Source organism: Annulohypoxylon truncatum, assembly GCF_022578515.1.
Source record: "Annulohypoxylon truncatum strain CBS 140777 unplaced genomic scaffold F4807scaffold_12, whole genome shotgun sequence".
Lineage (NCBI taxonomy): Eukaryota > Fungi > Ascomycota > Sordariomycetes > Xylariales > Hypoxylaceae > Annulohypoxylon > Annulohypoxylon truncatum.
Window position 1 is genome coordinate 603,462 of NW_025953798.1, and position 14,808 is coordinate 618,269.

General features: G+C 47.3%; 5 protein-coding genes across 5 annotated transcripts; 3 read left to right on the forward strand and 2 right to left on the reverse strand.

The window, feature by feature from the left end:
- Positions 1–726: 726 nt before the first annotated feature.
- F4807DRAFT_55891 (uncharacterized protein) lies at positions 727–1,662 on the reverse strand. Its single transcript, XM_048003203.1, has one exon. The coding sequence runs from the start codon at positions 1,500–1,502 to the stop codon at positions 861–863; it is 642 nt and encodes a 213-aa protein (XP_047855211.1). The 5' UTR covers positions 1,503–1,662; the 3' UTR covers positions 727–860.
- A 1,128-nt stretch (positions 1,663–2,790) lies between these two features.
- Positions 2,791–4,490, reverse strand: F4807DRAFT_422284 (Deoxyhypusine synthase). The gene is made up of 3 exons (XM_047997665.1): positions 3,895–4,490; positions 3,058–3,837; positions 2,791–2,992 (listed from the first exon to the last, which is right to left on the reverse strand). The coding sequence occupies exons 1-3, from the start codon at positions 4,117–4,119 to the stop codon at positions 2,927–2,929; spliced, it is 1,071 nt and encodes a 356-aa protein (XP_047855212.1). The 5' UTR covers positions 4,120–4,490; the 3' UTR covers positions 2,791–2,926.
- A 166-nt stretch (positions 4,491–4,656) lies between these two features.
- Positions 4,657–7,060, forward strand: F4807DRAFT_422286 (cyclophilin-like protein). The gene has a single exon (XM_047997666.1). It carries the CDS (start codon positions 4,794–4,796, stop codon positions 6,387–6,389), a length of 1,596 nt encoding a protein of 531 aa, XP_047855213.1. The 5' UTR covers positions 4,657–4,793; the 3' UTR covers positions 6,390–7,060.
- A 1,703-nt stretch (positions 7,061–8,763) lies between these two features.
- F4807DRAFT_459535 (uncharacterized protein) lies at positions 8,764–11,030 on the forward strand (the record flags this gene model as incomplete). Its single annotated transcript, XM_048001382.1, has 2 exons — positions 8,764–9,212; positions 9,266–11,030. 2 exons carry the CDS (start codon positions 8,764–8,766, stop codon positions 11,028–11,030), a joined length of 2,214 nt encoding a protein of 737 aa, XP_047855214.1.
- A 1,786-nt stretch (positions 11,031–12,816) lies between these two features.
- Positions 12,817–14,064, forward strand: F4807DRAFT_467005 (uncharacterized protein). The gene is made up of 2 exons (XM_048002439.1): positions 12,817–13,355; positions 13,412–14,064. Exons 1-2 carry the CDS (start codon positions 12,949–12,951, stop codon positions 13,989–13,991), a joined length of 987 nt encoding a protein of 328 aa, XP_047855215.1. The 5' UTR covers positions 12,817–12,948; the 3' UTR covers positions 13,992–14,064.
- Positions 14,065–14,808: the final 744 nt, after the last annotated feature.

Consider the following 14,808-nt stretch of genomic DNA (forward strand, 5'->3'; position numbering starts at 1 on the left):
ACATGCATGATCAGGTCAAGTTTATCTGTGGGACGAAGATCCTCTGCGTGTAACTTCCTCATACAGTCTGCCTACCTATAGTCATCAAAGTATACAATGAACAAATAGGGCAAGATAACTCGCGTAAAGGGTATAGTACTTGCACGGACATCCTCAATGGATGATCGATAGTCACAAACATCGAATACGGATGTCCCTCTTCATTAGTGTTAAGAAGATGATCTCTGGAAAGAACGGTACACTAAAAATACCCTTAAAAAAGGTGTATGTATTATCGGTAATAAACTCGCGGAGCATCGGGTTGCACAAATGTAAATCATCATGCGCTAAGCCCATTTGAGCTACGGCTATACTTTCATGTACTTCATGTACCGCACATCCATGCGTGGGGCTGGACGACAAGGACGATTCAAGGGGAGCCAAGGTAGCTTTGGTAACGTTCATCATGCAGACAACGTCCCCAATTGATCTGCAATGCAACTACAGCTTTGTGTATTGTACGTATGTAGTTGTCACTACTTTGCTTAATGCACCGATAGAAACAAACCCGAGCACATATCCCCTTTTGCCTGCCTATGTAAGGCTTGGTTAGACCTTAGGGTCCTTGCAAGTAAAAAGAAAACAATCATCCATTCCATTCATGATCCATGGCTCGAACTCCCCCGGATGCTTCAACCGCCTTGAATGCCCTCCGGCTTTCATGAATACATAACGCCATAGCCATCCACGATGAATTGCAACACACATTTTGCATTGTCTATCAGAAACCCATCCTCATCCTCCGAAGTAACGAGGTGATGATAAAGTCTAACGTGAACTTCCGGCCAATACACCCTCTTTAACTTCTCTGTTAGAGCTCTTCAGTTCTTTCTACCACGTCTAGCTGGCCTATGACCATCCTCGTCCACCTGTGCTTCCCAGTTCTTGCCGAGAGAGGATCTAAGGCTCTCTGGCCCAGTGCGGCGTCGCTTAGGCTTCATGTCAGATTGGGCTTGAGGTGAATCTGCTGATGATTGCTTTGCTGGTTGGGCTTGTGCAAGCGCTGTGAGGGATGCTGCGGCTTCGTCTTCGGCCTTGGATACTTGCTGTCCGTTTCCGGTAGCTGATTTGACTGGTTGAGCACTCTTTCTCAGATCCTTCTTGGAAGTTGCTTGGCTTCGTTCAGTCTGGCCTCTTCGAGTGGCTGGAATTGCGGGCAGGACGCCTTTGGGCAGCTCGTCCTCTTCACTGCTGTTACCAAATTGTGGGAATGGTCGATGCCTCATTTTCTCAATGAACTGCTCCCCCTTGGCAAGCTGCGTCCACGAATTCTCTGCACTCTCCACTCCTTGGCGGTCGTTCTCAGCCTTGAACTTTTTGTAATATTCATCCCACACTTCCAGCGGACAATTCTTTGGAGGGCGGCCTCCTATTGTGCGGTGGACGTTGGCGATATGCTTCCTGACTGAGGGGGGTGTAGGGTGTCTTGATGGTCCTGCTCCAGCAATGCCTTGTTGGTTCATGGCGCCTGTCGAGGTTTTCGCTCTGGATCTTTGGAATATTGTTAATTCATTGATTCATCAATGAAGTGTCAAAGGTAAATTGAGAACCAAGTCCGAGGGATTTAGGAACAGGAAGGGGGAGTTGGGAGAGTTGTAGGTGTGTATGATAAGTATTAAAGTGTGAGGGAAGGGAGATATTGCAATAAGCAGTCTGGTGAGAGGAAACAGTACTGGACGTTGTTTCCTCTTGACAAATAAAGATGACGTATCGAAACTTCCAACCTTAGCTCTAGGTGTGGATAGTGTTGCTAGAAGGGGAAGTCGCAATGTCGTTGCTTATACTTACACACTTCGATCCTTCTCGTCGTCTTTCATACACGCCAGTATCACGGCCGCCTCAAAATCTTCCGGCATGATCCTTTGGTTAGGTGCCATCGTTTGCGACGAGGGCTGCGCCGGACGCAATGGGGGCAATGCGAAGCTGACAGTAGGCGGTTGTGGCCCACCTGCAAGAATGCCAGGAGTTGACGAGCTATCTACTGAGTTGGAAGGTGGCAAGTTTGGTGAAGTGCCCATAATTGGCGGACTAGCAACTGAATTGTGAAGACGTGACGGGTCTACCGAGATAGTCTGAGTTGGACTTGAGTCGATACTGGGAACTCTCGGTTTGTCTTCGTCCTTGTTCAAAACGATGTCAAGAAAGGACCGGCTCATGTTGGAGACGGCGATTATATGAATGAATGTTTTGAAGTGGTTGTTAGCTATTGCGGATGGTCTAGCAAGAATACAAGAATATGTTGAGTCATTCGAGTGTCTGTTATGAAATGTGTTGCCGAGGAGAAAAAGTTGGGTGTTTTCCAGGAAGCCAAAGGTGCTTTTAGTCAAAAAGGAGCTTAACTTTTGGTTCTTTTTAACAATGATATTCTCGAAAAGTTAAGTCCTGCCTGGCGGATGTGTTTCTCTGTATACTTAAGTCTGTAATATTTCGAGTTCCTGCTTTAGTTTTATCATCACTCCAATGTGTTCAGAGCTAAACGCCACCAACTAGGATGATATAGCTTCAAGCCACCTAGCCATAATGACAAGAGGAAATAGTTGTCGCTAGTAGTACTAGATATCGTGTTGAATGTTACTTATTGTCGTTGCCGTAGGAAGTTGGTATCCCATACATCATTAGGGGGTTGGCTGGGTTTACATCCGCAACCCTACTTTCTTATGCTACCAAACTTATGCGGGAACAAATCCACCAGGTTATGAACAACCGTAGATACTGGTAAAAAATTTCATCAATAAAGATATTCTAACAATGTTCATGAAAGTAATTCAGTGGTTATCTTATTTATCTATGTCCCTAGAGAGTTTAGATAGTTCCTAGAGAAAAAGGAGACGTGCGCCATGCGGCTGTCAGATAAACTTTGTAACTCTATACTAGATGTAGTCTCCATCTATCCATCCTTAGCAAAAGTGCTGGCTACAATGAATGGAAAGCAAGCAGATGCTTCAAGGTAAACCTAGAATATGTGTTAGATTGATATAGATAGGACCAGATCTGGCGAGATGATTTGAGCCTCCTCACCTTGACATGATCGGCTCCAACCTTAATCTTCCCCCAAGATACCGCTTCATCTGGTCGTGCACCAGCATCGCTGCCATCGAACTCCTGGGCAGTGTTGATGTAGACGGCGGACTCAGCACCGTTCCTCATCAAGCAAGCGTTAGCAATGTGGTGTTTGACGACGCCACCGCCCAGTATGATGATCCCGGCTCGTTTGGCTCGGACGGAAATGGTGTTGACGCGCCGAATATCCTCAACTATGTCAATTTTTAATTGGCGCGGCGAAGCTTTGAATGTGTGGAAGTATAACATGTCTCCCAAGCTACCATCCGTCAAAGCAGGGCAGAACACGGGGATATCGTTCTTGTATGCCCAATAATATACGGATCTTTCGTCATTAATCTCCTTACCTAGGCGGTGGATGACCTTAGATGGTGTCCAGTTAATTTCTTCTTCCGTCCCTTTACTTGCTTCTTGCTCTTCGAGCATCTTGTCTAGGATGGGAACAACCCAATCCTCAAAAGCGCAGTAGTTCGCATTAGGAACCATGAGGTTTCCTATCCGGTTTAAACCTTTAGCTCTGAGCTCAGCCCCCTTGGCGCTGAACGAGGACATATAAGTATCGCCAAGACATTTGATAAAGTCTTCTTCGATACCACCAGCGGTGGTGACAATACACGAAACATGCTTGTGTTCTACAAGATATCGAAAGATCCCCCTAAGCCCGGATGAGATCATGTTGGAGGTATATCCGAGAAAGATTGTTGTCTTGTCACCTGTTTCCGGGTCGCGCCATGTTCGCTTCAGACGTTGTTAGTTAACGTCCCTAGAGCAGCCAGATACTTTCCCTTTGCTAACCATATCGTTGATGATTCGAACGGCTTCGGCCACAGAAGACGCTTGAAATCCCATATGCTTCATCCCTCCGATAATGTCATCCACGGTGATAGGACGTCCCTTAAAGGCATTGAAGTCGATCTCCTCTACTTTTTGTGCTCCTTCTGGTAGTTCATCGGACGGAACTAGAACTGCTTTTGTTGCCTCAGAAGGAGGTAAATTCGGATTTGAATCTTGCGCGGCCATGATGCTAAATTGCCAAACGTAGGTAAATATTTCCGTATTCTGTATATGGTCAAAGAGTTCCTCAACTATTATACCCCTGGTGCTTTTAGTGGCAAATACTTTGTGCCTCACGATGTATACGAGTATACAATTGGTTATAGATTCCCGTTAGCAAGACGATGACTGCCGCAATTTGGTAAGAAACAGTAAGTCTCCAGTTGAATCGTCTGGTGTAAAGAAATGCGAATATTTCCTCGACGAATTGGAAGTACTATATTCAAAGTGTAAACTCTGAGTTGGTACCTGAAAACCTTTTTAATGGCCTGTTCAAAGTTGAGGCGAATCAAGACTTTGATGGCCCTATAGGTGGAGCTGCTAGTTTAAGGTGCAGGTGTGCTGAAGGTTTACGCAGCAGGGAATGAGCTTGGGCGTACAGGGAGCTAAATACATATGTACTTAGGTACATACGCATTAAGCCAAAATTCATATATCGTAGAAGTACCTTTATACGTCAACGTGCACCGTAGCACCAAGAGCTTCTAAATTCTAGAGCTGCATATTTTTTATTTCGACGTTGAACAAACCGCGTAGTCTAAAATCTAATTATTTATCCAACTCAAAACTTTGACGCCACCAGCTTCCGACTGCCACCGACTATTCCAATTGGCGGCCTCCATTCTGGGCTACGAAGCAAGATGTCGTCCATCTATAATCTCGAGCCGCAGCCTACGGCCTCACTTATCCTCAATACTACACAAGGCGACTTGTCCGTCGAACTCTTCGCAAAACAGACCCCACTCACATCGCGAAATTTCCTCCAGCTATGTCTGGACGGATACTACGATAACACGATATTCCATCGTCTAGTCCCCGGATTCATCATACAAGGAGGAGACCCGACTGGGACGGGAAACGGAGGCGAATCCATATATGATGGCGGCGCGTACAGCGGAGATCTGGACCCATGGCCCATGGACCAGCGTCGCGGCCAAAATGCTGGACCGACAGGTGTGAATTTTAAAGATGAGTTTCATTCGCGGTTGAAGTTCAACCGTAGGGGACTGTTGGGTATGGCAAACGAAGGCAAACCAGACACCAACGCCAGCCAATTCTTTTTCACCTTGGACAAGGCAGAGGAGTTAAATAACAAAAATACGGTATTTGGGAGGATAGTGGGTGATACAATTTACAATCTAGCACGCATAGGCGAGGCGGAAGTAGCAGAGGGAAGCGATCGACCTCTCTATCCAGTCAAAATCACGGGCGTTGAAATTTTAGTTAACCCTTTCGATGACATGAAGAAGCGGGAACGAATAGCGAAGCGGACCCACGAAACATCTACAGCAGGGAAGAAAAAGAAGACGAAGTCTAAAGCGGGGAAAAAATTGCTGAGTTTTGGTGATGAGGAGGGCGATGACGACGCTCCAGTTCTAAAAAAGGCGAAGTTCGATTCGCGAATCGTTATGGACGTGGACGAGGAGCCGACGCCGACAGACAAGCCACCCAAGGCTAGTACCAAAAAGGGGAATAAAGTGGTCAAGTCAATCCCAGTTCGCGAACTTCAGACCGACACAAAGTCGGAAGCAAACCCACCTCCTCCGCCAACCAAGAGTAAACCTGTTCCTGTCCAAGATGAATCATCTCCAGAGCCAGAACCGAAGAAGTCTGCGTTGGAACGAGCCAACGAGGAGATAGCAGCGTTGAAAGCGTCCATGAAACGGACAATCCACTCTGAGCCAGTTCAGGAGGTCAAGAAGACAGCATTTGAGCAATTAATCCCGGAGACCTCTACACGCGGCCGGAAAAGAAGACGAGGCGGCGAGGGAATTGCTGAGAATAATGATCTATTGCTACTTCAGGCTTTCCGCTCCGAACTTGGCCAAGTAGGGCCTGAGAAGGAGCAGCCAAATGTTCCCATAGGGGAAGGTAACGCAGAGCAAGGTTCAGGTGACCAAGATGAGGAAGCGGAACTCTGCGATTTACATTTCATTGCCAACTGTCAAAGTTGCAACTCCTGGGACAAGGCCGAGAAGGAGGATAGTGATGATGAAGGATGGATGTCACATTCTTTGAGCTTTGCAGCTGATAAACTTGGGAAAGACCTATCATACCGAAAGAAAGCCGAAGAAGAATTGGTGGTCATCGACCCACGAGAGAAGGCCCGTACACTCAAGGAGGAAAAAAGAGCTCAAAGAGAAGCACAGTCCGGAAACTCAGGCAGAGAATGGGATCAAGCAAGGAATGCTAAATTGGCAAGAGCATCAGCTCTAGCTGGCAGAGGAGCTAAGTAATTCTTTCGCTCGAGGCTTTTTATGTAGTATGGAATCTGGATTGACTATGATACCCCAGGTAGACTGTTCTACTAACCACGGTTTTGATATTGAAATAACACATGGGCTGATGGGTATCTGTATCAAGCAGGTATAAGAAAAGAACATTAGCACTTTCATCGGAGCAAAATGAAGCAGAGTGGGTCGGTGGGTCATGCAGGACGTGCATAGTATGGAAATGTGAAATTTTTATGTTCACCATAAATTGGGTTGATATTTCAGCATAATCGTACGTACTGCTGAGAATCGGTTTTTGAATTTGGCCTCTTGGACTATGGAGACAGCTACGATTTGTCCGGCGACCGGTCATTGGTCAAAACAGAATTCCATCAGCTACCCCTCGCTCCCTCCACGGCTTAGCGTCGCATCGTCTGGAGTTGTTGGTCCGGACCTTAGATATTCGAGACAAGGTTCTTATTAATAACCCCCACAAGCTTTTGAGCGGTGTCGTGTCTCGCGCACTGCCTTGTATCTAGATCTGGATGTCTTGTACCACATGTTAGGAGGTAATAGTCCAAATAACATCAGTACAATCTCGAAATCGTAAGGTAATGAATGCAACGATTGAGGATAAAATTTGCAAAATCAACCTGTCAATGAAATCAATGTACCCAGGTATTTTTTGATATTTCTATACAATCGGAATATTTGGTAATGAGACAATCATTCGATCATATGAATGACGAAAGAATAAAAAACACCGTCTTGCTGCTGAAATATCTTATCGAAACCGTCTCTGATTGGTTGAATTAGTGCACTAGTATAACACTATGTGGTCTGTGCTCCATATCTAGATTGTATTTTGTACCATACTAGTGGTCCTTGTCAATATTTTGGTAAGCCCACTTCGCGCGATGTACGGATGACAGGCGACATAACCTGGAATACATACATGTACATAACGAGACGAGCAACATTGCGGATAGGTATAAGTCGACGTCAATTCCAAAACTTTCAACTATCGGAAACCTAATATATCCCTAACATATACAACAATTATCGAAACCATTTGTCGACGATATTGCGATATCTCCCATTGACCGATATTAGAACTTTCTCCGGCCTGCTCGTTTCAGCTTTTGCCGGTTCGGATACCTGCTGTATCTTCTCTTTCCCAAATTCTCGGTTCGGTTCGGTCTCCAGCGCGCACAGTGGATGGACTAAGCCAAGACACGGAAGAACGAATTCTTCATTCTTTGGGTGTCACGGCGCAGTGAGCCGGAAGACCGGTCCATTCTAAAAATCCCATCCCAACCAAGCTCGTCACTCGACATTCCTATTACCATTTCCGTCTCTTTGGTAATACCTGTCTCGGACCACGCTGGCGCTCGCACATATTAATTGTGCTGAGTTACGCCGTCTACGCTCTCAAGACTATTGTAGCTGCAGCGTACTTCTTAAAGCTACGTTTCCAAAAAGGAAAGAAAACGTCGGCTGGGCTAAATACATGTTGTGATACACGTTGTGGTACTGTCACTGTTGATTGCCTCCTGTAGCTTAGGCGTTCTGCGACATCGAACTACTTTTTTGCGACTTCGAGAACAACGGGCTTTACCTTCGTCCTTGTTTCCTACCCTTGGCTGCCTTCTGCATCGCAAGCCGTTCACTTCACCGCTGTCGCAACTGTCAGACACAAATCTTCCCGCCGTTTTAGAAGCTTCTTTCCGGCTTCTACGGTTGATTCAGTTCCTTCGTCGGTTCTTTTCTCGTCCTTCAAGCCCTTTGAGGCTCGGGTCGTATATAGGTAACAGCTATGATTACGGACGAAAAGCTAGAACCCACCATCCTGCTCTATCGAATTTAGAAGCTGCCCTTACAATATCTAAAATTTACTGCAAAAATCTGCGCGCCTAACTGTTCTTACATTCATTGGTTGCCTTAATCCTATCCCGCAGCATCGCACATCGCACATCGCACATCTTACATCGCATTTATTCTCACCGAAACAAAAACAATTACAGCCTCGCGCGACGACCGCTACGGCCGGACATCTTGCATCGCTAGCAGCCTAGTCCGGTCGCCTGCTTTTAGTCTACCATTCACAGCCTTGCGGCTTCGTACACGATCTAGCCGCCTATCATCTCTCGATCCTTTCGATCTCCCCTCCTTCGATCTACCATCTCCACACGCAAATTTTGACCACCGTCAACGATCCATACTGTTATCATATCCCATCCTTATTGAAGCTGAACATCGTCTGGTGTTACCGGGTCGTTCCTTTTCGGGATATACGGTACTGCTAATCGCCTCTTGGTGAAGGAGGCCTGCAGCTAGGCTAGACCGTGCTTTCAATTCTATTCCTCGGTCGTGGCCCATGTACGGCTACTACCACCATATGTCATCTCCGAATCCTCGAAAACGACCGGCACCGGGTAGTGTGCCTATACAACATCAAATGGCGGCGCCTTACAACACGCAAGATCAGTTATTGAGATGGAATGGGAACAACACGGGTGCCTTCGTCGACAACCCTTCGAATGGTGTCAACTCCTATGGCGTAATGCCGTCGCCGACACAACCCCAATATGGAGCTGCAAATGCGCCTTCGAACGTCCTTGCCAGACGAGGCATTAACAATGCCCTCGTCGCCACCAATCGTGCATTTACCCCGCAGCAGGGTGATCCGTGGTCCAACTTTGACGAGAACTTAATCGCGGGCCAGACGAACGGGGGCGTTGACGAGCATGATAACATTGAGTTGCTCGAGGAGAAGGCTCAGAGGGCAAAGAGGGAAGCCCAGGCAAAGCGGAAGCAGATTCCGCCTTTCGTACAAAAGCTAAACAGGTAAGCTTGAGCTCCTTTCGTAGCTTCATGCTCCCGTCGCTAATAAAACACAGCTTTTTAGAGGAATCGAAGAACACAGAGTTGATCAGATGGTCAGAGAAGGGTGACTCTTTTATTGTCCTTGATGAAGACGAGTTTGCTAAGACCTTGATTCCCGAGCTCTTCAAGCATAACAATTACGCCTCCTTTGTCCGTCAGCTTAACATGTACGGATTTCACAAGAAAGTGGGCCTTTCGGACAATTCGATGAAAGCTAGCGAGCGCAAGAATAAGAGCCCGAGTGAATACTACAACCCTTACTTCAAGCGCGGCCACCCGAACCTACTATGGCTAATCAACAAGCCAAAGAGTGGAGGCGGCAAGAAAGGTCTCAAGAAACGGGGTGACGAAGGTGATGGTGAGAGTGACGAGGATGTCGTAGTGCCAGAAGAAGTCATCAACCATCCATTTACCCAACCAACTGCGCAGAATAGAGCTCTACCCGCTCCCGAATCGGGACCTCTCCAAAAGAAGGAGTTGGCGGTCGTCCGAGATCAGATGGCAGCGTTACAGACGCGGCAAAAGCAGATCAGCGATGCAATCCAGCGACTAAGACAAGAGCACAATCAGTTGTACCAACAAGCCATCATGTTCCAGAACATGCATGACCGCCATGAGAATTCTATCAACGCTATCCTAAATTTCCTCGCCAATGTATTTAGGAAGTCGCTCGAGGAACAAGGTGGCGTGCAGAACGTTAACGACTTGCTAGCCAGCATTATACCTAACGTGCAGATGCCGCCTCAACAAGGCCAGGGCAGCGTGGTCGATCTCGGAGATTGGGTACAGCAGCAGATGCCTAGAAATGGGACACCGGTGGGCACACCTAAGAGACAGCACCGCCTCTTGCCTCCTATTCCACAGCCTCAAGGTCAAGCTGCAAGGACACCACCGGCGACAGCGGCGTCCACGCCGTTCTCAAATTATCCCAATCATCAACAGCCCCCGATCCCGCAAGTGACGGAGGTCTTCGACACCCCGACGGAATCGTCTACACCTGCCTATCTCAAGCAGGAACTGGAGTCGAATCCCCAGGAAGGCATGATGAAAATTATTCAGGATGCCAACACCAATGCCGGCAATGTTTCCGTCGATCTTCCCAACGTAGCTGCTGCCACATCGGCGACGCTTACCAATGACCAGCGTAATCGCATGTTAAGTATCATGTCTGGTCATAATAGCACCGCTCCAACCCCCGTCTCCGTGACTTCGCCTCCCGTATCAGCAGACCCACACCCCTCCCCGATGGGAGTCCCGTCAGCCGGAAGCGTACCACCCACTACGACACGCAACTCGATGTCGCCCATTATGCCTTCAACCCTCCCGCCGTCCATCCAACGGATATCGCAGACGCAGGAGGAACTAGAGCAGCTGCAACGGCTTCAGACGGAGCAGAGCCAGAAGCTCGAGGATCTTAACCATATCTTAGGGCCGCTCAGCCCGTCCGGTCGTATTCCCGGTCTCGATGACTCGAACGCGTATTTCGACGATAACATCGATCTTAATCAATTCATAGACTCGAACGCGTATAGCACGGACCCCGGCGTCGGCGGCGACTTCGACTTCGATACGAGCCACTTTGCTAATAGTGCTCCAGCCTTCGACTGGAACCCAGATGGCACTACGGAGTTTGCGGGCGACGCGCTCAACGCAGGCAGGATCGTCGAGACGAATACCCCGAGTCATAAGAGCCCAAGCCCGAGCGTAACTGAGGAGATCCTGAGGAACGATCTCGATGACAGTCCTGGACGCGCGGCTAAGAGGCAGAGGAAGGCTTGATTGGAATGGCGGCGGCGAGTCACTTGCATAAGTTTTACGGCGTTTGCTACAATGTGACTATGGTCCTTCAGTTTGGGGAGTCCCGTGAATCATCCTCATGGTTGAAGTTTGAGGTTTGGACGGCGTTCCAGGGGTTTACAAACACCACACATACCGGAGGCAGCCTCGCGAAAGGCGTCGGGCGTTGGAGGCTGCGATAGTCATTACTCGTTTCTAGTTGCTTGATATCCCGAAACATCTTGCTTTGCACATCAATCAGTCAACACACACCCACCTCTCCTCTCCTCCCTCTCCCCGCTTATCTCTTCCCTCCTCCCCTATTTCCCTTTTCTCCACGGAAGGGTGCGGAAAGAACGGAATCAATCAGTTTTTCGGACGGCACGACTCGGATAAGGGGAAGTGGGGCTTAAGCTCATTCACGATTCGAGAGCTACGACACTCATCACATCTTTTAGATTTTTAGACTTGTTTGCTGCTGGCCCCGCGATGGTGATTCCTATTACTTATTTACCGATTTACCTACCTACGCATCTCTCTCTTACTCGCATCATTCATACCGTTTACCTTATGCTCTTTCACACACACACGCGTTGTCGACTGGGAGCAAACTTATAGCTGGGGTTCGTCGCGGGGCGCGGGGTTGGCTTGGCTTGGCTTGGGCTTGGATTTGAGGTGGATTCGACCTGGACAATATTGGTCTAGGCATTCATATCGCATCGGACTGAAGTGAATTGAATCGATGGTTTCCTATGACTACTTTTCTTGCCTTTATGGTCTTTTATATGTGATATGCATGTGTTGTTCGTATTGGACGTGGAATTGTTATATTGGGTAGAAATGAAAAGTCTCGCTGAAGACATCAAAAACTCTGTACCATATTACAAGATTGCTAACTTTTCCATATCTAGCCCAGTTTCCCACCCCGATATCTAGACATACGATGTTATATCTCGTCAGGAATAACGGTCGCTAGTTATTTCTGGCTTCTAGATTCTTTAGGATACGCGATATCACATGAGTAGTTGTCGTGTAGGTGATATCCGAGCGACTTGAGAACTTTACGAGCTCCGAGTGGTTACGGCACACCCATGTGCAATTCTCGCGGCCCACCGCTCTCGGATCTTCTACGTTTCGCTGGGGAGGGGCCCGGGGATCCTATCGGTTACGTTAGACTATGTCAACTCGGATGGAGAAGCTGGAAAGAGTGGAGAGAGGATCGTACTATATGGTCGTCAGACAAATTCGTCTCGAAGAAGTAGTGTATGCTGAGATGGTCTTCGCAAAGAGAGAATCGGTCTGCAAGATCGTTGAGGTAGTTCGAAGTTCTACCATCTTCGATGCAGATACTCTTGATCATCTCAAAACTCGGTATTCAACTATCGAGGATGAGATGGCGCGCTTCTCTATTTGGACTTCTAATATGGCTGTCTTTGCCAGTCAGAAGGCCTGTTTGGATCACCGTGTTCGGGAGGCACCTGAAGTCCAACGGCTAGTCCTAAGTATACTAGAGGTACTTCAGGGACGCATCAATAAATGTAAGACTTGGTGTATTTCCCAGCTTCTATTAATCATAATGTTCACCCTCCATAATATCTCAATCTTCCCAGGTATTCGCCTTGTCGAATATCTTACGGACCCACATTGTTCTATAGAGACGCGGTTTTCTGTCTTAGCCGAGGGCGACTTCGAGCGAATATCTGACGGCATCTCTTCTAAGGTTGGCCTACTCCATGGATTATCCAACATAATCTGAAAAGCAAGCAGAGAATCACAGGATGTTACAGCAGCCATTTCTTTCCAAATGAAGGACGACGAAGGAAACAACATAGGCGATATGCTAAAGGAGCATTTTACGAGGAATCTCTGAGACTGTTTCCCCGAGAGCAGCGAGTCCATTCGTGATCGGCTTGTTACTATCATGGTTCTAAGACGGAAGAGAATATTATATAGGCGGTCCAGCTACGTTATAAATCCTATAAACCCCCCTCAACCTGTCATAAAGCCGAAAATGGAAACACAAGTTTTTGTCACGCGACAAGAGACTCAAGATGGAAGCTTTCCAAGTCAAGTCATAAAGCCAGTAGCTGGACCAAGTAGAATCAACTCGATAGTCCAGAGCGCTACCACTTTGGCGCCGCAAAGCTTCCAGCAAGCATCTGCGCCATCAGTCGTCTCCCATGTAAAATCAGTGGACTTAGAATATCATGAGGAATTGGTCTTCCCTGCCCGTCCAGAAGTCCCGAATAATGGCCTGGCCGAAGTGACGTGTCCGTATTGTCTCTATGTGCTTTCTACTCTCGAGGTTGGCAACGAGGCAAGGTGGAGGTTCGTGACGAGACACTTTACTACTGTGTTAATTTAAACTAATAGCTGTGCTTAAGGAAACATGTCCTTAGAGATCCGGACGCCTTAGTTTGCCTCTTCGACCCATGCGATGAACCCAACGTTCTCTACAGACATAGCAAAGATTGGCTACTTCACATGCGTAAATACGCCAAACGATGGCATTGCCCAGCAAAGGTTTATGGGATCCAATACTTCAATAATCGCGACGAATATGATATTCATATGAAAGAAAGTCATCAAAAGCGTTATACCAGCGCTCAACTTGACCTCCTTGCCGAGAGAGGCACGCGTCTTTTTGGGCCGCTATTCGATATTTGCCCATTGTGTGGCGGAAAGGACGCTTCCGACGACAACAGAATTCAGGGGAACTTAATGGACCATATCATTGGCCATCTGAGGTCACTTGCTCTTAAGTCTCTTCCGCCACATTATGACAATGATGACACAGCTTCATACAATAGCCGTAGTGACGAGTCCGTGGAATCCCGCAGTACTGTGAAGAGTCTCCTCGACGGCTGCAGCACCTCATTCTTGGATTTAGCACCATCGACTCTTATCTCGCCTAATGATAAATCTTTGCGCAAATATGAAGGGGATGCGTTTGACTGGCGCTAAGTTCTAGATGTGGTTGGAATACCGCACGAAAACGAGCAGGATCCCATAAAAGAACACATGGCCCAGTCTAGACATCCTGATGGCGTACTAGAACAAAAAAGAACCGCGAGACTTGTCACAGTCTCTTCTTGCGTGACTTGAAATATACTACGAAGAAGGCGACGAGGACCACAATAGTAATACAGAGGTGCAGGTCAACTATAGTCCAAAAGACAGCATTGAACCAACAGACCAAAGTTTTCGACACCATATTTTGAGATTGAATCCCAGTCCTCCATCAGACAACCAGTACCTGGTAGACCGAATGGTAGAGCATATACACATTTGCTCGAAGAGATTACGGGATGTGAGGAGATGGCACCTCAATCCAGTCAACGAAGGCATTTGTCCTTCTGGACGGTCAGTTCCAGACAATTCACTCGTGACAACGAGCGCTCATTTACCCCCATCGAATGAAATGTATCACACAGGCCTGAGGAAGGAACTAGAACTTTTCAATGGCGATATCACAAAATTTCAACGACCCAAGGGTAACACTAATTGTAGGAATCTCCCTCTAGGCTTTTTAATGCCACAGACAGTAGAATTTCCTGCAAAATTCCCATGTCAGTTACGTTTCCGCTCCTACGAATTCCAATCACTTTCAAATTGGATTGTACACGTCCAGGAAGATCTACAACCATTCACCTGTACTTTCGATTAATGCGCAAATCTAGGGCCATTCAAATGGAAGAGTGAATGGATTTGTCACGAGAATGTAAATCATCGTCATCATGAGTGGTGGAGTTGTAATATCCCGGCCTGTAAATTTACCTGT

What these genes read in the sequence shown, in the direction of transcription:
- F4807DRAFT_55891 (XM_048003203.1), bottom strand. Translation starts at nt 1,502, where the DNA reads ATGAACCAACAAGGCATTGCTGGAGCAGGACCATCAAGACACCCTACA.
- F4807DRAFT_422284 (XM_047997665.1), bottom strand. Translation starts at nt 4,119, where the DNA reads ATGGCCGCGCAAGATTCAAATCCGAATTTACCTCCTTCTGAGGCAACA. An exon ending in TTCGAATCATCAACGATATG is followed by an intron (nt 3,838 to 3,894) that starts GTTAGCAAAGGG and finishes CAACGTCTGAAG; the next exon opens with CGAACATGGCGCGACCCGGA. An exon ending in TTGGAGCCGATCATGTCAAG is followed by an intron (nt 2,993 to 3,057) that starts GTGAGGAGGCTC and finishes CACATATTCTAG; the next exon opens with GTTTACCTTGAAGCATCTGC.
- F4807DRAFT_422286 (XM_047997666.1), top strand. Translation starts at nt 4,794, where the DNA reads ATGTCGTCCATCTATAATCTCGAGCCGCAGCCTACGGCCTCACTTATC.
- F4807DRAFT_467005 (XM_048002439.1), top strand. Translation starts at nt 12,949, where the DNA reads ATGGTTCTAAGACGGAAGAGAATATTATATAGGCGGTCCAGCTACGTT. An exon ending in GGCAACGAGGCAAGGTGGAG is followed by an intron (nt 13,356 to 13,411) that starts GTTCGTGACGAG and finishes GCTGTGCTTAAG; the next exon opens with GAAACATGTCCTTAGAGATC.